General features: G+C 37.5%; 1 protein-coding gene across 1 annotated transcript in view; it reads right to left on the bottom strand.

Annotated features, from left to right (window-relative positions):
• KIF6 (kinesin family member 6) overlaps positions 1 to 25,271 on the bottom strand; it is a 511,469-nt gene that overhangs the window by 234,859 nt on the left and 251,339 nt on the right. Inside the window, exon 13 of the mRNA XM_033938641.1 lies at positions 13,470 to 13,664. Coding sequence (XP_033794532.1) covers positions 13,470 to 13,664 — 195 coding nt within the window. The remainder of the gene's footprint in view (positions 1 to 13,469; positions 13,665 to 25,271) is intronic.

The raw sequence follows: 25,271 nt of genomic DNA, 5'->3' as shown, positions 1-25,271 counted from the left end.
GTTAATAACCAAGTCAGCAAATATTGTGTTAAATCAAAAATATCAAAAAGCCTAAGAATATATATATGAGGAGAGGTTAGTCTCGGGTACAAATCAATCCCAAAGACCTGCTCCTTGTCCTTTGTATTCTGTCTTTGCACACGCACACCTACTATTCAAAAGGAGGAAATTGTATTAAGTTAAATTTGATATGGTTTCCACAGGGTGACTAATCAGTTCATGGGAACTTCCTAAAAAAATTTTTATAATGAGTTCACCTGGGTATATCCTCAGCGTATGAGCGCAGAAAGCGCCCTACAAGGTTTTACCCACAAACATCACCTTCCGTCACCCCGTGAACCTTTTAAGTGCAAAAGTGCCATTTTTATATATGAAAAATAATTAATAAAGTGTCATGTGCAAGTTTAGAATCAAAGAAATCATCAGTGTATTAATAAAAATGTTCAAATCAAACAATTCTTGATAATACCAGTTTCCTCCACTAAATCATATATGAAGGAAAACTTAGCTTTCATGAGTCCGCAAGGAGTCCAAACTCTCTTTTAGGGGGTGCCTCAGCTGAATACCCTACAGAGTTCCCTGTTTCGTTCTCTTCCTCAGGGGCAATGTCAGGGGCACATCCCACTACGTATGAAAAATATGTCCTTGTCTTCTCTCCATGGCTGCTACAAGACTGGAGTCAAACATGCATTTATAATCAGGAGGCAGCCAGAGGAGTCTATCTAAGATGGCGGCCTGAAGGTGTTAAGCTGAGCCCCACCGCGTCTGCAACAATGGTGAAGTGGAAATCTAAGACCCGGGTCTTCCCTGTGGAACCCGGGCAGCAACAATTACCTGGCCTGATGGATGCTTTTGTCAAACGCGGGCCCCAAAGAGAACCGGAGAGTAAGTCCTCAGCGCGAGGTGAGGGCATGTCAGAGAGCCCTGACACTTCTTTCGAGGTAACCAGTCTCTCTCCGTAAGAATGCAGCACGCCAGCGTAGCCACTCCCCCAACTGGAACTGCAGAAGGGGGATAGTGAGAAGAGCATTGCGGCTGCCTCTGAGAGCTGTGAGGAGGAGGAAGGAGAAGACCTAGCAGTCCGAGGGTTTCTACAGCCCTTCCAACACAACTGCCCCAGCAGAAAGTCTTGAACTGCAAGAGCCACCAACACTATTTTCGAATCTACAAACAGGTACTGTGCAATTCAAAGATTTACAATTTAATAGTGCTTTAGTCCCTTTGGAAAAACCTTCAGTGATTGACCTCAACTCAATTTGGGAAGCAATTTCGTCTCTACAAATTTCACTGGGATCTCAATTGCAAACCTTATCTACACATTGTTCTGGGATACTTACTGAGACTGTAATTTTACAAGAAAAAGTGGGCAAACTTGAGAAAAAATCATTTGAACATGAAAAAAAATTGGAAGTTTTGGGATCACAAACCCAACTTCTAATGAAGGATAAAGACAATATTAACTTTAAAATGGAAGTCTTGGAGAATTTAGCAAGTAGACAAAACTTGAGACTGATTAATTTTCCCAAATTAACTACTACTACAGCACTGGATATGTTTAAACATTATCTCTCAGAGGTTCTGAAAGTCCCACAAAATTCTTTTCCATCAATTTCCAAAATTTATTATATTTCCTTGGGAAAGAAGAAAACTCTGGAGGATCATCAGGAACGTTTTGGATTTGACTAATTTATTAGAGAAGTCAGAATCAGAACAGTTAACGACTGCCACACTTTTTCTTCAATTAGCTTTAGATTCAGATAGAGATTGGTTCTTAAAGTTATTTTTTAAATATAAAGATGTTTTGTTTCTGAATCAAAAAATAAGAATGTACCCAGATGGTTCTAGGATTACACAAAAAAAGAGGAAACAGTTTTTGCTTTAGAGACCTCAGGTTTTAAAATTGGGAGCAACATTTATATTAAGATTTCCATGCAAATGTTTGGTTAATTTTAGAGGAGCAAGATATATCTTTTTCAAATCTACACTGTTATCTAGATTTATTTTGGATAAGGAGGTGACAACTGCAAGTACCCCAATCAGTAGCCAAGATAATGCTCCTATTTAAGTACAGATAGGAGTAGAGGTAAGGTACAGATAGGAGTAGAGGTAAGGTTATAGATAGGAGTAGAGGTAAGGTTATAGGGACAGGATTAGAGGTAAATTATAAAATTATCAGAGACCACTGTTCAGGCAGTGGGCCTGATGGGCCGCCGCGGGAGCGGACCGCTGGGCAAGATGGACCTCTGGTCTGCCTCAGCGGAGGCAGCTTCTTATGTTCTTATTTGAGATTTCTTCAGGCTGCCTGATTATTTTCTAAGAAAGTTAAAGAGTCTTCGATTTTTGGTTACTCCCCTCAGTGATTGTGGACTAACTAACAGTTGATAAAATGATTTAATTGTCCTTTATTTTATTTTCTTGTATAATTGATATGTTATGGATACTGTTTTATTTCGATATGATTGTTTTGTCATAAAAAAATTGAAATTTAATAAAGATAAAATTATACAAAAAATATCAGGAGGCAGGCATACAAATCTCCACCCTCTCTCTCCAACGAATGAGCACCTGAAGCCTGAAAACTGAGGGAGAAACATCGTTCTGCCCTCTTACCTGCAATTAGCTTCTGTTAATCATTCAACAGCTTCATTCATACTATACGGCACAAATGATCTTAATGTGTATATCCAGAACTGTTCCCTAGCTAGAGGGAAGGATTTCCTGTTACCTTGAAAAGTAGATATTTGTTCCAGGATACTCTACTTCATATTTGTAAATGTATGACCTGTTTCTACACTATGGGTCACCATTGGGGCGTTCTGGCGTTTAAGGCAACTGCAGTGCTCATTCATCTGAATTCTCACGGCCCGTGTTGTGCTCCCTACATACAGGAGTCCACATTCACATTGAATTATATGTACCACATCTGTGGAATCACAGGAGGTGTTATTTCTTAAGGTATAAAAAATGTTTAGTTTGAGGATGTATCCATTTGTTTCCTACTACAGTTTGGCTGCACGATGAACAGTGGCCGCAAGCTTTGTGACCTACACGGTTCTCAGTGGCCGGTTTTTCCCCTTGTATACGCTATACAGGGCTGTTCTTGAAAAACATCATGCAACTGAAGCACATGCCTGTGCTTATGTATGCTGGATGCTATTTTGTGTGCTTGCACAGAGTATGACAGTACATGCACTTGCTTTTTCGTGCTGTCTCTGGTTGTTTCACTAAGCAACAATTCCCTGTTGGCATATTTAGCCCGCAGGAAAGCTTTATGAATAACTTGCCTCCCTATAAAAATCTTCCATAGAGGTGCAGAAGCGACGTACTCTTAAAAATTGTCCTATGGGAAGGGCCTTCAAGTTTGGAGGATGACAACTTGAGTATTTTAAATAGTTATTCTTTTCTATAAGTTTGTGATAAACCTTCGTGGTTAAAGTAGTGCCTGTCTTAACCACTTCTGTATCCAGGAAAGTCACCTTATTATAGTCCCATGTATTGGTGAACTGTATATGACCATCCCGAGTGTTCAACCATTCAAGAAAAGATTGGAATTCCAATTCGGACCCTGACCATATGCAAAAAATGTCATCGATAAACCTTGTCCAGATTTTTACATGTTGAAAAACCAGGGACGTATACAAGAAGCTTTCCTCGAACTTACTCATGTAAAGATTAGCAATGCTAGGGGCCGCCACAGTGCCAGTGGCAACCCCTTGGCACTGTTGGTAAAACTTGCCCTCAAATTGGAAATATTGCGTGTGAGGACCAAGTCCGTTAAGATCATGATAAACTCAGTGAGAGTTCTACATGGGGGTCCCCCGTAGTTGAAGTGTGTGATTAACCACCTGTAGCGCTTGAGTTTGAGGAATATTGCTGTACAGAGCGACTACATCAAGGGAAACTAAAATATCCAAAGCGCTCACTTCAGGCACAGCTTGTATTTTAGATAAAAAAATGTGTTGTGTCTTTTGTGTAAGAACAAACTTGTTTTACAAAAGGTTGTAAAAAGTGATCTATAAAGCATGATAGCGGTTCCAATATCGTGCCTCTCAAGGCAGGGAATTTTACACCGATTTATGAATCTTTGGCACTATGTAGAAAGCAGGCACCCTAGGATGTTCATTAATGAGATACCTGCTTTCCTGTTTAGTGATGTACGGTAATCTCTGCTAAGTGCCATGTCTATTTGCTCTTTTATTATAACTTTCAAATCATAAATTGGATCCCTTTCCAAGGGAATGCAATTTTGAATATCTATGAGTTGTCTATTGACTTCCCTCGATATTGGTCATGACTCATAACAACCAAGGCACCCCCCTTATCAGCTGGTTTAAATATCAACCTTTGGTCTACTTGTAAAGAAGACAGAGCAGCAAACTCTCGACGGGACAAATTGACATAATGGGGAGAAGGATTATTATGTTCAAGTTCTTCAACATCCTTCAACACTAGGTCTCTGAAGGTGGGTACCCAAGAAGATCGAGGGTGCACAACCGAATCATCCATAGACTGGGCGGTGTCTGCAAAAACTAGCTGAACTTGTAAAGCCCTTACTATACGGGCTATGTCACAACGGGCCTGGAAGCCATTATGGCAAACCGAGGGGACAAAGGATAAACCCTGGTTTAATATTTCAATTTGTGCATGGTCCAAGATGGCACCTGAGATATTAGTGACCAGCATATTAGTTTATGGTTCCAGGTTATTTATCATGTTCCCCCCAGTCTTAGCTAATTCCTGTCCCTGCCTCTGTTGCGGCCCTTGTAGCCTCGCCTGCCTTGTCTTGGACCCCCTCCCCCCGTTCCCTGTCCTCTTCCTAAAAAAGTTCTATCTCCGGAGTTTGATCTTGTTTCCCCCTCACTGCCACTCGCTGAAGAGTTAGTATCAGTGTATCCCTAAAATGTCACTAATGCTTGGTTATTGCTGATCTGGCTGGGCTTTGAGCCAGGAGTACACAAATCCTTTTGTATAGTCCTATTGGTCACGGGCATATTTTTTCACATCACACACATAAAAACATGATGGCACATAAAGGCCAAATGGCCTATCCAGTCTGCCCAACAAATGAGTTAGAAGTCCCTATAACTACAATATACAAATATGCCTATCTTCATTTATCCTCTTATTGTGAGCTCTGGTTTGCTATAGAATAGTGTGAAACCCCCATTTTACATAGGGACCAAACATGGGAAATGAGATATACAGGAGAGATCATTCACATATCCTTGGTATTATACAAAAGGCTCTAGTAAACATGGAGTCTTTTGCAAAACTACTGATAGTTCTACAGATGCCAGCACCTACAAGTATATTTGCTGGAACTAGAATCAGAGCAGTGATTTTGCAAAAATATACATGAAAAAAGGGTAGTATCACATTGCAAATTCACATGCACATGTCAGTGCTTACACATTGAAGAGATGATTTTACAACCATCAAGTAGCAGGACATATACAAACAGTACCCTATTAAAAAAATCTAGCTGTTTATGTTGAACTATTTAACTAGTAAAGCTACAAAACAAATTTTTAAAATTTTTGAGACAAGAAAACAAACAAACCAGAGAACTGTGAGGCTGACATCTATAGGCATAGGGCTTTCTCTTATGCTGGCCCTTCACAATAGAACACTTTACCTACAACCATTTTGAATTTGCTTGCTTACATGACGTTTCGGAAAATTTTGAAGACATGGTTGTTTTCTTCAACCTTTTCTGACATTTGATCTATGCAATGGTGTTTTTTTCTCTCTCTCTCCCTTTTTTTTTTAGATTTTATTGTACAGGTGATATTCTGCTATAGAGATTGGTTAAATTGTGTTTTTTGTATAATCAATGATTTTTATGTGCACTGCTCTTAAACTTTTAATACTGGGTGGTATATAAAGTCAATAAACCAAATCAAAGAAAAGTAATCCCTCAATCCTTCATTCAAAGCCCTGACTTAAATTTTCATATAAGGAAATATGACTCCTTGAGTACTAGTGTGAGAATACTGCTAGGGTTGCCATTTTGGAAGTGGCATTAACAGGGCAGGAGCAAATGGGATTTGCTCCTGCTCATGAACCAAAGGACCTCTTGCCTTCTCGGAGGGGGGGTTCTTCTTCATCCAGGGGTTGGTCTTCATTTGGCAGTCTTAATTGGGGGGCCATGCTAAAAGGAGTTGTCAGCAACCCTGCGGCCCCTTTAACATTGGACTAAGGAGCACCAGTCTGCAGCTTTGAGGCCCGATGCTCCCAGGCACACAGAATAATGCTGCTTGCAAGGTGATTTGCAAGCAGAGTTTTTCTTTTTGCACAAGATTCAGTACTGAGATACCGCCGGTTGCTGGTTCTCGCAATTTGATAACTTCCCCAAATTTGTTTAAAATGCGGTATGTAGAAGCTTTTATCATCCTAGGTAGCTTTGAAATTTGAACCCTCCTCCCATTTTGGTATCCACTGTCATCCATCTCCACCTCACCTCTACCCTCCCTCATCTACATAGGTCTTCTCTACCACTTGGCCTTCTTGGGTTGGCTGCAGACTGTTGCCCTTTTAAGTCAGTCTGTGAATATGTAAGCATGCAAGCCCAAAAGTGACTGGAAGCACTGAAAGCAACCCTTGCATTGGGCACCATTATATCCAGCAGCTTCCTTGGCTGATTGCTATCAAATGTTATGCTTCCTGTACCTGCATGCACTTCCTATCCAAAATAGGCGCACACTATGGTGGTCATTTCATGAGCATCTTTTAGAAACACATCAGGCACCTATATTGCCTTTTTAAAGCAAGCATAAAACAGAAACCCTTTTGGATTTTCCACATAGGTGTCCTGTTATAAAATTAGCTCCCACCCATATTAAAGACACTTCTTTATCCAAGATGCTAGGTTTGGAATGCTGAAACATCTTCCTAAGCAGGACTCCTTTATATCAAGGGCAACCTTGGTTATTCTTTCATCTGCCCTGGTTAAATGATTTCAAATCTCTAGCTATAAGTTATAAGCCAATCTACAGAAGAATATGTTATTTCCCAACCATTCATGCCCCTAATTCTTAACAGTGCAGTAAACATGATTGTGACAGCAAGCCTTGTATGCACTTCCAAAACCACATCATTATCAGATCCATTACATTGACTGCATTTACCAGTGTGTGACAAACTTCACCCAAGCCTGGCCTGGCAGAGAAAAAAAGCAGCTTAGCTTTGCTGTACACCTCCCAGAATCATTTTGACATTGCTTAGAGTGAAGAATCTCAAATAGTTAAAGGAAGTTGTGAGTCATCTGGGGGTTTTTAGGAGCCTTGAATGGTTCCAGGTGACGACTTGGATCGTGCGCTTCAGTAACATAAAAACGTTTTAAGACTGCTGCTATTTTAAAGAGAACAATATGGGCTTTTTCAACTTCAGGGTTGAACAAGCAGGCTTTCTCATTATTTCAATAAAAGAAAAACAGACTTCTAGGGGAGAAAAAAAAAGAAAATGTTAACCTTTTTCTGGCTTGGCTAAATGTTTTTTTGAGCTGATATACTGTGCAAAATCTCTGGTGAGTCATGACTTCTCCTTTAGTTTTGCATTACTAACTGGATTGGAAGAGACAGCCTTAACTAGGCAAAAGAAAGGAAGGCACTGTAACAGCCTGTGCCCCAAGTATCAATGAATAATTCTAATATATAACCCACAATGGCAACAATTCTTTACAAAGCAGCAAAAAAAGAGAGGCTCCAAGCCAACAGGTAGGCTTGTAATCAATCAGCAGAGCAGCACGCAGGAGTGGATGTGTCTGTGTAGAAGTATAACTAGAAACAAGACTTCTCAATATATAAATCAAATAATAAGGCTTGAATATAAAAGTTGAAAATATAATGCAATTATTCACATACACTCAGATTTGTGTAATCCGACCAAGAGCCGTAGCTCCTATAGTCGAACCTACCGTCCCGTCACTGTGTATGACTTTGATGTGAAAGATATTAAGTGAGGCCACATGCTCTACTGATTAATAACTTCGTTCTCAATGGCAATGAGAGGAGAAAACAACCCCTCCACTTAGCAGGTCCCGACATGGGCCATGTTTCGAGGGTCTGTTTCAAGGAACCCAAAGGAGAAATATTAGACTTCAAATGCCAGAGAAATGGGTGCTTGTGTGAATAGGACGACAACTTGTGTTCATAAGAACATAAGAAGTTGCCTCCACTGGGTCAGACCAGAGGTCCATCCTGCCCAGCGGTCCGCTCCCGCGGCGGCCCATCAGGTCCGCGACCTGTGAAGTGGTTACTGACCACTTCTATAACCTACCTCAAGTTCTATCTGTACCCCTCTATCCCCTTATCCTCCAGGAACCTATCCAAACCTTCCTTGAACCCCTGTACAGAGTTCTGGCTTATCACTTCCTCCGGAAGCTTGTTCCATGTGTCCACCACCCTCTGGGTAAAAAAGAACTTCCTAGCATTTGTTCTAAACCTGTCCCCTTTCAATTTCTCCGAGTGACCCCTAGTGCTTGTGGCTCCCCACAGTTTGAAGAATCTGTTCTTATTCACTTTCTCTATGCCCTTTAGGATTTTGAAGGTTTCTATCATGTCCCCTCTAAGTCTCCTCTTCTCCAGAGAGAACAGCCCCAGCGTTTTTAACCTGTCAGCGTAAGAGAAATTTTCCATACCTTTTATCAGTTTAGTCGCCCTCCTCTGCACTCCCTCGAGTACCGCCATGTCCTTTCTGAGGTACGGCAACCAGTATTGAACACAGTACTCCAGGTGCGGGCGCACCATTGCGCGATACAGCGGCATGATGACTTCCTTCGTCCTGGTTGTGATACCCTTTTTGATGATGCCCAGCATTCTGTTTGCTTTCTTTGAGGCTGTCGCACATTGCGCCGATGGTTTCAGTGATGTGTCATCCATCACCCCCAGATCCCTTTCAAGGTTACTCACCCCTAGCGGTGTTCCCCCCATTTTGTAGCTAAACATCGGGTTCTTTTTCCCTACATGCATGACTTTGCATTTCTCTACGTTAAAACTCATTTGCCACTTATTTGCCCAGTCTTCCAGTCTCATTAGGTCCCTTTGCAGGTTTTCACAGTCTTCCGTGTTCCTAACCCTGCTGCAGAGTTTGGTGTCATCAGCAAATTTGATAACTTCACATTTTGTCCCCGTCTCCAGATCGTCAATAAATATATTGAACAATAGAGGTCCTAGCACCGACCCCTGTGGAACTCCGCTCGTGACCCATTGCCATAAGTTGAAACAATCTCTTCTAATTGTGTAGAAGTAGCCATATCTTGCAGTAATGTCTGGAGAAAAGTGTTTCACTCTATCCCACCAACTGTAGCCACTAGGATTTGAAATGATCCTGAGGCCAACGACTACGTTCAAAATGCCGCAGTCCAACTGATCTTTGGGCTAAAGAAATTTGACTATATAACACCTTTTTTTCATGAGTTGCACTGGTTGCCAGTAGAGGCACGGGTGAAAGTTCAAGCTTGGTTGATTTTTCTGTTTGGACTTATCCCTAAATATTTAACTGATCCCTTCTCTCTTACCACTAATAAACATAAGAGATGCTCGCATTTGAACTTTATCTTCCCACCTGTAAAAGGCTGCAAACTTAAAAAAAAAAATCACCAACGTTTACTCTCCTATCAGGCAGCTTCATGGGATAAAGATTTAGATCGATTAATTGTGACTGCTAGTACTTACGTAGAATTTAGGAGGCATTTAAAAACATATCTGTTTGCTAAGTACCTGGGTAACTAATTCTTTTCATTCAATTGTACATTTTATCTTTTGTAAACCACATAGAGTTTCACGGTCCTGCGGGATATAAGATGATTATGTTATTGTAACAAGCCCCAATAGGACATGAAATCAGTCTATCTGAGGAGCAATGCCATGCTTTAAATCCTCCTATAGATCCCAAATTTATTAGTTATTTTATTTAAAAAGTATGGCCACATTATTTACAGTTCTAAGCTGGTTATAAGTCAGATACACAAATAATAAATGTGTGCATATACAATTTAAAAAAAATCTTAAAAACATTAAAAAAATAATTTAAGAAAGTGTAAATATTCCCCAATATGGTGTTCCACTAAAGGGTCACTGTCTTTGAATTCATACCAAGATACCTCTGATTAAATAAATATGCTTTACGGTGCTCTCTGAATGTAAGAGTATGAGTAATTGTTCACAGTTTTTTGGGAGGGAGTTTCATAAAGTTGGGCCAACCACCAAATAGCCTGAGAACGGGTTTCGGTCAAAAGCACCATTTGCACCGATGGGTTGTCCAATAAATTTTGTCTCACTGATTGGAATAAGCCTGGAGGCTGACATTTTTACTGCTACAGATATATATAGAAGCTTCATTATTTAACCACTTATGAAGCTGTGATAGTATTTTAAATTTAATTTGGCAGAGAATGCAATAATAATAATAATAATTTTATTTTATATATCGCCATACCCAGGAAGTTCTAGGCAGTTCACAACAATTAATTGAAATACAAACAATGCAAATCATTGAAATCAACAAATTATATGAATATAATATAAGAAAAATACATCAAGTTTAATAAAGTTTTGATTAATCGCTTAATCATAATTCTAAGCGATGTACATAACGCTAAAATTACAAAATTTAGGGAACAGTACAACACATAACAAGAACTGAGTCTTGCAAAACTAATGACAAACTTGACAAACCCATAAACACAGGGAAAGAGGGGAAAAGGACTACAAGTTATTTGATAGTAAGTAAGACATTCAAAGGAAATACATGAGGGGAGGAGAAAGTCAGTACATACCATAAAAGGAGGGTACAACAATCTTAACAGAATAAAAGATTATAATAATAAAATATGTTAAGAACTCAGCCTGTTAAATAATTGAGTTTTAATCTGCTTTCTAAAATCAAGATAAGAAGAGGCATCAAGCACCGTTTGGGCGAGCCATGAATTTAGTTCAAAGAACCTTTTATAATGACATCATTTTAATGAGGGAAAAGCAAACAGATGTATTCTTCGAGTGAGGGTTAAGATAGCCCGGTGACGTACCAAATACTGTTTTGTAGCAGATGCATGAGAACTTGAACAGAACTCTGGATTCCAATGGCAACCAATGCAACTTTTGATAGAAAGGGGTAACATGTTCCCATTTCGTCAAGCCAAAAATGAGACAGACGGCCCTAGTCTGAACCATTCTCAATTTCCTGATAATTTTCTTAAAGGCGCCTAGAATAATAGAATAATATAGGTATAATGTTCGCATTTTGACAGACCCCCAGTAAAAGCCTTTGCTGCAACATGTTGGACTACCTGTAATGCCCAAAGTGACAGGAAAATCCAGAAAGACTGCATTACAGTATGAACATGCTTGAAGGAAGAATTCTTTTACAATAGCTTTCAGTTGCTGCCACATTGAAAGACTGGGGTCTATTATGACATTGGGATTTTGGAGCTGTAGAGAAAGTTACAGACCACTTATCAATGTGCAGATGAGTTGGTGTGGTTGCAGTAGCAAATCTATTCAAAATCAAAATCTCTGTTTTGCCAATATTCAAAGTGAGCTTATGATCAAATGTCTATCGCTTTACTGAATTGATACAAGATGAAAGTAGAGTAAAGATTGCTTCTATAGTAGATGTAACAGAAACAAAAACTTCTAGCTCTGATCGGACAGGGATTTCCAGGGCTGCTGATAATGCAAATCCTTAAGAGAACATCAGTTAAAATGGAAAAAGAGATTAGATTCTTACCTTGATAATATCTTTTCCAGTAGATAGGGATCATATACTGAACCATAGGGTGATCCATCTGTGATAGCGAGCATACTGCAGAAGATTTCAATCACAGCTTTCAACTCCTTCTCTTTGGTCTCTGCTACCCCCTTCAATTTGTACCAAAGCTGGTGGCAGCCCTACAGAAAAAGACAGGAGAAGGAGGGGTATGGGGAATTTCTTGATACCATTCAAGTTTCAAGTTCAAGTTTTTTTCAAGTTTATTAGGATTTTATATACCGCCTATCAAGGTTATCTAAGCGTTTTTTACAATCAGGTACTCAAGCATTTTTCCCTCTCTGTCCCGGTGGGCTCACAATCTATCTAATGTACCTGGGGCTATGGAGGATTAAGTGACTTGCCCAGGGTCAAAAGGAGCAGTGCGGGGTTTGAACCCACAACCCCAGGGTGCTGAGGATGTAGATCCAACCACCATCTGCTCAGATGAATATAAAACAATCACTGAAGAATCAGTAATGTAGTTAAAACATTAACAAGCCTCTGAGAGGAACAATGAATGTAAGAAAATGCAATTTAAACAAGAAACAAGCATTTATGGAACTCGACCATTCCTCCCTTGTAATCTTATATACAGACTCTTTCTAATCCAGTAGTCTGACTGACAGTAAAATCTTAGCTATGGAGCTGACTATTAAGTTTGAGTCAGAGAGGAGCTTTACTAGATAAATTGCTGGACAGAGGGTTCAGTATACCATCTCTATTTACTGGGGTCCTCGCAAGACTGTTGCTGGAAGTCCCGGAAGTCATTTTTATTGCAGAGGAAGAATGGCAAGAGCTCCTGCCCCGATGCACTGCTAGACCAACAGGAGATCACAGTAGGCCTGGGGGTTGTCAGTCTTGCTTTGCTAGGGAGGGAAGGAATGAGCACTAATTGACGTTCTGGTGGTGTGAAGATGGGGGTGCAGGTGTTCCTCTGGTTTGGACAATTTCCTGGAGGAAAAGTCCATAGTCTGTTATTGAGAAAGACATGGGGGAAACCACTGTTTGCCCTGGATCAGTAGCATGGAATGTTGCTACTCCTTGGGTTTTGGCCAGGTACTGAGGACCTGGATTGGCCACCGAGGGAACAGGCTACTGGGCTTGATGGACCATTGGTCTGACCCAGTAAGGCTATTCTTATGTTCTTAAGTTATGTGGGTGCTGTCTGATATTTAGTGCAATCTCCAGCATACTTAACCAGGAAAAGCTTGGACTGCCTTTTGTGTGGTTCTACTTGCCCGGTTAGCTAGGAATATCACCATTACTGTTCATGGCTCATCCCGGCACGATCCACATAGTGCCACAGCAGTCAGAGTGGATATTCAGTAGAACTGTTCAGTTAAGCGCTGCTGAATAGCCAGAGACAGGCAGCTGATCAGTGTTTAAACCTGTCCTGCCTGCTTTGAGTTAGAAGGGGAAAACAACAAAAAAGAAAGGATGGAGAACCCTGCAGGACCCAACATCTGTCTTCTCATGTGCATTTTCTAGATGCCCCACCCTAATCTTATGTATAATTTTATAAATTCTTTCTATTACATATTTGTGCAAATGAAGATTATATTTTTAGCAGAAGTGTGCATACGAGTATGTTCAAAGCAAAATTAAATCACATCATATTTGAATTTAAGTTTTGTTGTGTTGTGGAAAACACAAAGTTCATCCTAAGCACAGAGCACGGTTTGAAGACTCTGACACATTCTTAGTGACTGAGTTTGACTTACCTGCTTTACGATGAAGAAACCCAGGTTTCTTCTCTGGTGTTACGAAGTCCTTGGGATTGCTGGGTATCAATGACTTCTGATCTGCTCCTAGGGAAGTCTCAGTTCCTCTGGAGCCACTAGCATCAGAAGTGTTCAGCTGCAAAATGGCATCCTGCGCCCTCTTTTTCTCCTTTTTTAACATGTTCACCAGAATATCTGAATAGCATTCATAGGAAATCTTCTATAATCAGCTTTTCTCAACAGCCATACTCTTTAATTGTGCATGTGCTATTTACTCTGCTACTATGTACAGATCTTCCTGGAGGGGAGGGGTAGTTTAGTGGAAGGAAAACCAGAATTTCTATAGATGCTTCTTGTGTCTTTCAGACTCACTTCACTCTCCGTTGCCTCAGATACTAATTTAGATTGCAAGTCTTCTGGAACAGGGACATGCATTCATATTAGTCCTGAATATAACTCACTCTGAGCTTGGGCTTGGAAAGACAACTAGTCAGATTCAAATTCCAGTCACTATAAAATTCAGTGCTATGGCATTACTCAATAAACCACTGCTAACATTAGCAAACACTGTGCCCTTTTAACAAACCCACAGTAGAGATGCTGCTGCAGTAAATGCACCGAAGCCCATTCAGTTCTTATAGGCAATGGTGCAATTACCATGGCAGCATCGCTTTGTAAAAGGGGCATATTATGAGTATTAAGGCTAATAAATCCATGCAAGACTGTCCTTGTTTTCATGGTGTTTGCAGTAATACTTCATTACTGATATTAATACAATACGGGGGGCGTGGCTTGGACACGCAAGCAAATGGTCGGGTGATAGACGAGCTCCGTGTCAAACAAGCTCTTATTTCAAAATAAAAAGCTCCAATACCGATATTTTGCTGGAAAAAAAGTTGTGGATCGCAAGAAAATGGCATCGGGTAAACAAAATAAAAACGATGCAGGAGCTGGAGGATCGGGTACAAGCAGTAATAAATGATCAAAACCGGAACCAGGGACACCTTCAAAAGTACCGTTGCCTTCAGAAGGAGATCAAGATATGATGGCAGAAATAAAACAGATCAAAGATATCGTACTGGAAATCAAAAACAACTTCAAAAGGCAATTGATGATGTTGCCATACTTACAAAAAGAGTTGATCTAATTGATAACAAAATAACTCACTTGGAAGAAAAATCGGAAGAGGTACATGCTGAAGTTATACAAAACAAAAAAGCCTAGAAAGAGATGGAAATAATAAAGAGAGATCTGGAAGACTGTTTGAATAGAGAAAAAAGAAATAATTTAAGGATCATTGGGATGTCGGAAGGAGTGGAAAAAAACGATCCCATTACTTTCTTAGAACAATTCCTTCCAAAAATACTGCCTTTAAAATCCAAGGTGCCTCTTGAAATAGAAAGAGCGCACAGAATACCGGGACAAAAAACAACTACACAAAAAGGACCAAGAACTTTTATTTTTAAATTATTAAGATATCAACATGTTGTTGAAATTTGTCAGCTGGCTAAAGAAAACAAAAATCTAAGATGTCAGGATGCACGTATACATATTATACCAGACTTTGCCAGAGAAACTGCCCTAAAAAGAAAACAACTACTTGATTTAAGACCCCAACTATGAGCACTAGGGGCTAAATATGGACTTCTCTACCCAGCGGTGATGAAAGTAACTCTAGGAAATAAAACACAGAACTTCACCGATTCTAAAAAATTAGCAGAATATCTTGAACAATGTGAACAACCAATGACTTCTTAAAGGAAAAACTGGGAATATTCAAAATACTTCAATAGGAATGATTTGATATCAAATACTTTTCACTTTGACTTATTTCATTTTAAGTTACTTTTTACTACAAAGGAATTCTGAAAATATAAAAAAAGGAATACACCGTTTAGAACGCTGGAATTTTCAACTTACTTTAAAAAACAACGATGATTACATTCACGAGCGTGGAACGGAACTGGAGTACATGCAAACACGTCAATGGCTGAATAACGTGGAGGAAAGACGAAACATTGACTTACCTAGAAGATTCTAAATATATGCGAGACTGGAAGATAAACTGGGACAACCTTTTAAAATATATCCTCAGTGCCATTGTTTCTATGTTCTCCAGAGAAAATAAAAGAAAGGGGAAAAAAATAAAGGAAAGGAAAATGCGCTGGAAATACAGTGGGCGCTGAGTCAATGATAAAAATCTGCGCGAAAACAGGAAGTCTTTCTCCTCAATAAATGATCGCACCGGAAATAAAGAGGATTGGCTGCTTCCACGTTTTACGTCGACGGAGAGTGAGAAGGAAACTTGAGAAGAAAGCTAAAAATAAGGCGTTCATGTTATCAGAAGAACACGGAAGTAAAGACTCTTATATATAAGAACATAAATAGAATAAAATAAACGATTCTAAAATGAAAACTAATATTTTATGTTTAAAGAAATATATTGATTTAGAAAGTATATTTGACCCATTTTATTGCAAATATTAGTTTTTAACAGGAAAAAAGAGAAAGGTAAATTGATATATCTATCGAAGATTTTGTATGATTGATTTAGAAATACAAGTAAGAATGTTAGTGAGAAAGAGTTATAAAAATTTTTTATTTATGTTTTGTTTTTAAATATTCTCTTATTTTCTAATTTTAGAATTTTTAGAGAAATGATTTTTATGAATGGAATTAAAATGCATGTGAAGATTGATTTAAGTTAATTAAAAGATTCTTATATCTATAGAATATATAAAAAGGGATTGATTTAAAAATATAAGTAAATATGATTGTGAAAATGAATAAAAAAGAAAGCAAAGATATAGAAATTTTAAATTCTGTTAGCAATATATTATGATATATTATGATATTAATATGGAGTAATAATTAAAAAATTTATAATTTTTTAGCTTATGATGGAGTAATGTCAGACCTGATCTAATTTGCGTTTCCAAGTGTTCGTATATGTATGGGGTGGGGAGGGAGGGAATGGGAGGGTATTAAACTTTAAGGGTTTAGGTAAAGTAGGCAATTTTTGGAATTATCTTATATATGGGAAAATGGAGATCATAAAGAATATTGAAGATGAAATTGTTATATTACAAATTATAATAATACATGATGGATCTTAAAATAATATCTCTAAATGTTAATGGTCTCAATCACCCGATTAAAAGAAAAAAAGCATTATTATTTTTAAAAAGACAAAACGCTGATATATGCTGCATACAAGAGACCATCTGTCAAATAATGAATCTATAAAGCTAAAAGGTGATTGGGTCAAACAATGTTTAAATTATATTAAATTCAATATTGCTGAGGTTATTAACTCCCTTACCTATTGTTATTTCCTTATTCTACCCCAAACAAAAATTGTAACTTTTATCTTTTCCTTCCCACTGTATGTCTGTTTAAGTTAAATGTTCTTATGTTAAAATGTCAACCCCTTTGTACTTGATATATTTTTGTTATGTACATCGCTTAGTGATTATAATAGGCGATTTATCAAATTGTGTTAATAAACTTGATAAACTTGAATAAACTTGATATTTTTCTTCAGCAATAGGGAAAAAAGCTGGTGTTGCTATATTAATAAATAAAAAATGTTCTGCTTCATTTAAATTTAAGGCAGCTGATCCTCTTGGAAGGTGGGTATATGTGGAAATGGTCGTGGGAAATACCACCATGACACTCTTCAATATATATGCCCCTAATTCGAATCAGAATGAATTTTTTAAAACTCTGCAACAATTGATTCTTCCACTTGCTACTTCAAATTTAGTAGTAGCAGGGGATTTCAATGCTGTTATGGATCTACTGATAGATAAAAGTCCGAGAAGATTTATAAAATCATTAGGCCTTGATAATTTGGTACAATCTTGTGATTTAAAGGATATTTGGCGTATTCTTCATTTTGATGGTTGGGAATTTTCATTTTGCTCACAGGTTCATAATTCTTTTTCTAGAACAGATTACATTTTTGTTTCTAATCAATTAGTACATCAAGTCACACAGGCTGTCATTGATCCAATTATACTATCTGATCATGCTGGAGTGTGGATTGAAATTAAAATAATAGATCAGAATGGAAATAGACCTATATGGAGATTAAATAATACATTGCTTACAGATACTGATTTTTGTGAAAATCTTTTGGAAAAAATAAAAGATTATTTTCAAATTAATGATACAGAAGAAATTTCAACAGAGACTTTGTGGGATGCTTTTAAAGCATACATTAGAGGACAAATTATTTCTTATTCAGCTTTGCAAATAAAAAAAGAAAAAAAACAATTTACAGAATTGGAAAAAGTGGTGAAGTCTCTAGAATCAAAATTAATTGAAAAATGGGATTATTTGACACAACAAGAACTTTTAAAAGCTAAAGGTAAATATAATGAAATTTCTTCAAAAATTATTAGAAAAGATTTATTTGTACAGCAAGCTTTGTATTATGGAAATTCGAATAAGGCAGGAAGAATGCTAGCAAATTATCTTAAAGCAAAAAAAAGAAAAACAAAAATAATTGCTATTCAAAATGAGAATGGTGAAATTTTATCTCAAATTGATCCCATTATAAAACAGTTTTTAAAATTTTATAAAGATTTGTATTCCTCTGAGCCTTATTCGAAAAAGGAAAAGGATGGTTTAGATTTTTTAAAGTTAATAGAGGGACCAAAAATTCCTGAACATATAAAACGAAGTTTAGAAGAACCAATATCCTTAAAAGAGTTAGATACAGCTTTGAAATCCCTTAGGGTTGGATCTGCTCCAGGTGGAGATGGTTATACAGTGGAGTTTTATAAATCATTTCAAAACATTATAATGCCCTATTTATTAAAACTATATCAGACACAACTAAATAAAGGTTGTATTACAGGTACTATGGCTGAATCAATAACTATAGTTTTACCTAAGCCAAATAAAGATCCCACTTTGGTTTCAAATTATAGACCTATTTCTTTAATAAATGTGGATGGAAAAATTTTAACTAAGGCATTAGCATTAAGATTGGCTAAAGCTCTCCCTTTCATTATAGATATGCATCAGACAAGTTTTGTTGCTCAAAGACATTCATCTCATAATACTAGATTAGCACATCACATGTTATATTTGACAAAATCCATTAATGACCCAGCATTCTCTATTTCATTAGATGCTGAAAAAGCTTTTGATAGAGTGGAATGGTCCTTCATGTTTCAGGCAATGGAATGGTTTGGTATAGGATCCGGTTTTATACAAATAATAAAAGCATTGTATAGCTCCCCTGTTGCTAGATTATATACCAATAATAATTTTTCAGAAAGATTTATTCTACAGAGGGGGGTTAGACAAGGATGCCCACTATCTCCTTTGCTTTTTGATATCGTTTTAGAACCCTTGTTATTAGCTATAGAACAGGTAAAGGAGATACAGGGTATTCCGCATTCAGATAGAGAATATAAACTATCAGCATATGCGGATGATATTTTATTTTATTTGAGAAATCCGGAAACAACCATTCCAAATTTGCTTGAATTAATTGAAAAATTTGGAAATTTTTCAGGTTATAAAATAAACTGGAATAAATCAGAAGTGCTTCCACTCAATGTACATTGTACAAAAAGTTTATTTGACTCATTTTCTTTTATTTGGAAAGAAGAAGGATTAAAATACTTAGGAATTTGGATTACAAAAACTGTAGATGAGACTATGAAAATTAATGAAAAAAATTTATTACAAAAAGTGTCAGAAATGTGTGAACAATGGAATCCTTTATGCATATCTTGGTGGGGGAGAGTGCAAACTGTAAAAATGATGATATTACCAATAATTTGTTACCAAATGGGTATGATACCAATTTTTTTTCAGGGGTCTTTTTACAAAAAATTAGATAAGATGTTAACAAAATTTATTTGGCTTGGAAAAAACCCCAGAATTGCTCTAGTATCTTTACAAAGACCAATTGAAGAGGGAGGGGTAAATTTTCCAAATTTTTATAGGTACCATCAAGCCTATATTATGCGTCATGGTATGTATTGGATCCTCCCAGAGCCCGTTGAACATATACCAGATTGGTTCTGGTTAGAATGGAGATTAATGTTTCCTTTACGTCTAAGTCATGTCATCAGTATTCAAATGCCAAGGTTATATAAGGATCACAAAATACTTGTTGATACTTGGAAAACTATAAGATATATAAGTAATCTAACTCCTATTCCAATAACTAAATCAACGACTCAAACAATATGGCTCAATCCAAAGATCAAAGTTGGCGGTTTTAAAATTATCTGGAAACATTGGATGATTGCTGGAATTCGTATTTTAGAAGATGTAATGAATAAAGGTAAACTGCTCGAGTTTTCACAATTGCAACATAAATTCGGTTTGAATAAATCACAATATTTCAGATGGATGCAATTGAAGCAGGCCATTCAGATAGGGTTCTCTGAATGGAAAAACCTTAATAATTATCATAGTATGGAATTCTTATGTTTTCAGATGGACTCCATGGGTCACCAGACCGCAATGTGGTATAAATTAATATCTGGATTTGTACATAAAAAGAAAAAAAAATGGTCTTAGAGATATTTGGAGCATTGAGATTAAGCATCAGATTAATGCATCTCAATGGCCATGACTTTGGTCTTGGAGGTTAAGATGTACATTGTCAGCTTCTATGAGACAAACTTGTTTTTTTTATTTTACATAAAGCTTTATGGACCCCCACACGTTTACATAGAATAGATAGCTCTAAGTCTAATAGATGCTGGCATTGTCATCTTGAACCAGGGACATTAGATCATCTTTTATTCTATTGTCCATTCATATTAATATTTTGGAAATCAATTTGGCCTCAAATTAATAGGATGTTAGAAAATCCGGTAGCCTTGACATATGATACGATTTTGTTTGGTACTGCAATGAGAGCTCGAAGTCAAATTTCATCAAATAACAATAAACTTTTATTTATATTGACTGGAGTAGCAGTACAGCAAATTACACATAATTGGAAAAATTATGACAGATTGAACTATAATTTTTGGTGGAACTCAGTTTGCCATATATATAAGATGGAGCGTACATTTGCAACACAAAAAGGATATATGGATAAGTTCAAGAAGATTTGGGGACCATTAACAGATTTTTGCAATGACTGATTTTAATTTTTTCCCATAATAAGATAATGGTTAAAGAAGGGAGGGAGGGAAGGGGTAAGGAATTTATTCTCTTTATAATACATTATAAATAATATATTATAATGAGTGATAATCTTATGTGAAATTAATGTAATAAAGGGAGGGAAAAGGGTTCATAATTAAATAATAATTAATAAAATTATTACAATATATATGTTATATAAATTCATAAGAAGAATAATATAAAATATGGTTTATATAAAGTACATTATAGAGAATTCAAGAGTATTGTTAAGACAATTGTATGGAAAATTTATAACACTTGTTGGTATATGAAAAAATCAATAAAAAACTTAAAACAGAAAAAAAACAAATTAATACAATACATGCAGTCTTCAGGATCTGCTTGTTATTTGTGCAACCAAACTGCCTCTCTTCAAACATTGAGAAGGCAAGTCTTGTCACGGTTGTTCACACCATGATAATGTCAAGACTGGATTACTGTAATACTCTACATTTGCCTGTTTATAAAGGATTTCACCAGCTCCAGTTGATTCAGAATCCTGCAGTAAGGCTGATAGAAAGTTATAAGCAACATGATCACATCACACCATTTCCACAAAAACTTAGTTGGCTAACAATACAATCCAGGGCTAAATTTAACTCTTTATTTGGCATTGTTGCGCAGAAGCAACATGTGTCTTCTATGGCTCTTATAGGAGATCTGCATCTCCAAATGCCTATTACTTGGCATTGTTGCTCTCGTTCAACATCAAGTTACATAAAGCAGCCGTTTCATCATCAGCCAATTAAAGGGTTAAAACTGATTTTCAAAGCCCTTGAAAGAAATGGGCCAGAGCACCTGAAGAAAAGGATATTCTCCATACACCTCCAAGATCGCTAAGGCTCTCCTATACCTTCTCCAAAGGAAAACATTCATATTTGATTCCTTACTCACCACCAAGAACCTTGAGATCTATTCAAGATAATAGAATGGTAATACCCTCTGTTTAAAGAGACAGGCGTTCTACTTTGCAGTTCCAAACTTATGGAACCAGATGCCATGAGAGTTGAGATTAGAGGCAAATTTAAAATCTTTCAAAATTATGTTAAAAATCAGGTTTTTTTAAAAGAAGCATTCGGGCAAGATTTAAATCAATTCGATATTACTCACATATTGTAAATGTTCTAGATCTTCAGTCAGGTGTGTGCTACTGCTTCTACTACTGTTAATCCTTTATATAGTGCTGAAAAATGTACATAGCACTGTACATTTTGACATTTATAGACAGTCTCTGTTCAGAAGAGCTTATAATCTAACTTGGACAGACATATGAAATTTAATGTGGACAAATTCAAAATGATATACATTGGGAAGATTAACCCAAATTACAGTTACTAAATACTAGGGTCCACCCTGAGGGTCAGCAGCCAAGAAAAAACCTGGGTGTCATTGTAGACAATATGATGAAACTTTCCACCTAATGTGCGATGACAGCCAAAAAAATCAAACATGATGCTAGGAATTATTAAAAAGGTATGGTTAACAAGACTAAAGATATTATAATGCCTCTTTATTGCTCCATGGTGTGACTTTACCTTAAGTATTGTGTTCAATTCTGGTTGCCTTATCTCAAGAAAGATACGATAGCAGAATTAGAAAAGGTTCAAAGAAGAGCAACCAATGTGATAAAGGGATGGAACTTTTCTCATATGAGGAAAGACTAAAAAGGGTGCTCTTTAGGCTCTTTAACTTGGAAAAGAAACAGCTGAGGGGAGATAGGATTGAAGTCTACAAAATCTTGAGTGGATCAATTTTTTACTTCATCAAAAATTATAATGACTAGGGAACACTCGAAGTTACAGTGAAATACTTTTAAAACCAATAGAAGGAGATATTTTTTTTCACTCAAAGAATAGTTAAGCTTTGGAACGCATTGCCAGAAGTTGTGGTAAGAGCAGTTAACGTAGCTGGTTTTAAGAAAGGTTTGGACAATTTCCTGGAGGAAAAGTCCATAGTCTGTTATTGAGACAGACATGGTAACCATTGCTTGCCCTGGATCAGTAGAATGGAATGTTGCTACTATTTGGGTTTTTGCCAGGTACTAGAGACCTGGATTGGCCACCATGAAGACGGCATACTGGGCTAGATGGACCATTGATTCGACCCAGTAAGGCTATTCATATGTTCTTATCTGTTTTAGAAATATAAGCCTATAGAATATTGAGAGGTTCAAGGCCTGCACATAATTGGTTACACAATGGCATCATAACTGGGTATTTGTTGGAACATAACTAGTTATCTTTACAACCTTAGAAATAAAATCAGTTATTATCCCAATATTTTCACAGTGACCAGTTTGTTTGCCAGTCTGGCATTTGGGAAGACATAAATCACTACAGGACTATGGAGGCAATGCCCCCCTAAGCCCCTCTGGTGGAGTGCTGCTCAGTAACAGCTGTTTACCAAATCCTAAACATGCATTGCTGCAGGTGTAATTCCCAATGTCGATCTTTAAGGCATAGATGTTTAATCTCCTACTGAAATGGGAAATAAATATTTATGAACTTGCCACATTCTTTTCCTGACCAAAATAATGCTCCCTTGCAATTTGGGAACTTAGATGTTTATGCAAGATAACTATTTGAGTGCCAATTTAAGCACATATAAAATGCAAATAGGGCTCGTAAAATGTGGGCCATTGCCTATTTGTTGGCTAATCTGTATTTCTGTGCATCCAGCTGGCACCAGAAGATGTATGAGGAGAGACTGGAATCCCTGAATATGTATACCCTAGAGGAAAGGAGAGATAGGAGTGATATGATTCAGACATTCAAATACTTGAAGGGTATTAACGTAGAACAAAATCTTTTCCAGAGAAAGGAAAATGGTAAAACCAGAAGACATAATTTGAGGTTGAGGGGTGATAGATTCAAGAGCAATGTTAGGAAATTCTACTTTACGGAGAGGGTGGTGGATGCCTGGAATGCGCTCCCGAGAGAGGTGGTGGAGAGTAAAACTGTGACTGAGTTCAAAGAAGCGTGGGATGAACACAAAGGATCTAGAATAAGAAAATAAGATTAAATATTGAACTAAGGCCAGTATTAGGCAGACTTGCACAGTCTGTGTCTGTATATGGCCGTTTGGTGGAGGATGGGCTGGGGAGGGCTTCAATGGCTGGGAGGGTGTAGCTGGGCTGGAGTAGGTTTTAACGGAGATTTCGGCAGTAGGAACCCAAGCACAGTACCGGTTACAGCTTTGGATTCTTGCCCAGAAATAGCTAAGAAGAAAAAATAAAAAAAAATTGAATTGAATCAGGTTGGGCAGACTGGATGGACCATTCGGGTCTTTATCTGCCATCATCTGCTATGTTACTATGTAACACAACAACCAGATATTTTATCCACTAGTAGAATGGAAATTCTTGGATTCTGGAGGGGATGGACTGATCCTAGAATAACTAAATAGTTCATCACATACCAAGTGGCTAATACTTGGAACAGCCTCTTTCCTAGTGACGATAGTAATGGATAAACAGTATCCAACAGCCAAGAAACAACCATTGAAGAGCCACAGTAGTAGGAAAGAAAGGGTGAAGCTAGAGATCAAAAAGGGTCTGTGGTACTGTTGTTGAAGGGATAATGGGCAGATCCAATGGCTTTTTGTGGTCATCTGCTGTCATGTTCTATGAGACACATTGCTTGGGCTGACATTTGTCTGGATTGAGCCTCAAGTAATTTTGCCACAAGCATAAAACAGATACGCAAGCTTAAAATCTGAAAATGTTAATAACAAAAAGCTGGTGAGAGAAAGGAAAGGATATTCTGAAAACCTGACATCCAAAAAGCATCCTAAATCAGCACTTGGACATCCTAATCACCAGGTTGGCCAAGTGCTGATAATCAAAACTGTCTTTCTGTACATCTAGTTAGGTGTTCCAGTCTCCAGAACATGAGATGGGCGTGGTGGAGGCATGTTACGGGTGAGCTTTGGCAATCTCAAGGGCGGATCAGGATGTCTTGCAGTGATAATCAAACATTTTGCAAGACATCCTGTACATAACGTATACATTTGGAACTAGACCTGTTTTAGAAGGGCCTAAGTGCCACAAAGGTACCCAAACTGACCAGATGACCACTGCATTCATCAAGGTAAGACACCCCCACATTGATCATGGACCCCATCACACCCACAAAGATCAGAATACAAGCATACATATCTGTCTCCATAACATCAGCATCTATTTATTTATTTATTTTTATAGGAAAGCTTAGTAGAGCTGCACACAGGTGCTTTAAGTAGCCTGGTGGGTGAGCTAGTGAACCATAGAAAGGAGCAGCAAGTCCTATAAGCCACTCTAACCACTACATTCATGGTGGAAAATGTGAGCCCACCAAAACTCCCCCAAAACCCTACTCTACTGCCATATAGGTGCCACCTGCTGCCATAAGGGCTATTTGGGTTGTAATCAAGACAAAAACAAAAAAATTGACCCTAGGAAATCCACAGACAAGAAAGTCCAAAAGAAACCAAAAAATACTGTAGCGTGACGATGTTCCTGAAATGGACTTTATAGAGAATATCAAAGTTCCAAAAGTACAATTAAGCAATCCACATAAAAAAAATAAAGTAATCCACATAAAAACCTAAAGGACCTAGGCTGCTGAAAGCGTAGGATCCAATATGGTCCGTGTTTCG

The sequence above is a fragment of the Geotrypetes seraphini genome, chromosome 3 (genome assembly GCF_902459505.1).
Source record: "Geotrypetes seraphini chromosome 3, aGeoSer1.1, whole genome shotgun sequence".
In the NCBI taxonomy this organism is placed as follows: Eukaryota; Metazoa; Chordata; class Amphibia; order Gymnophiona; family Dermophiidae; genus Geotrypetes; species Geotrypetes seraphini.
This window is presented reverse-complemented; position numbering and strand designations above follow the sequence as displayed.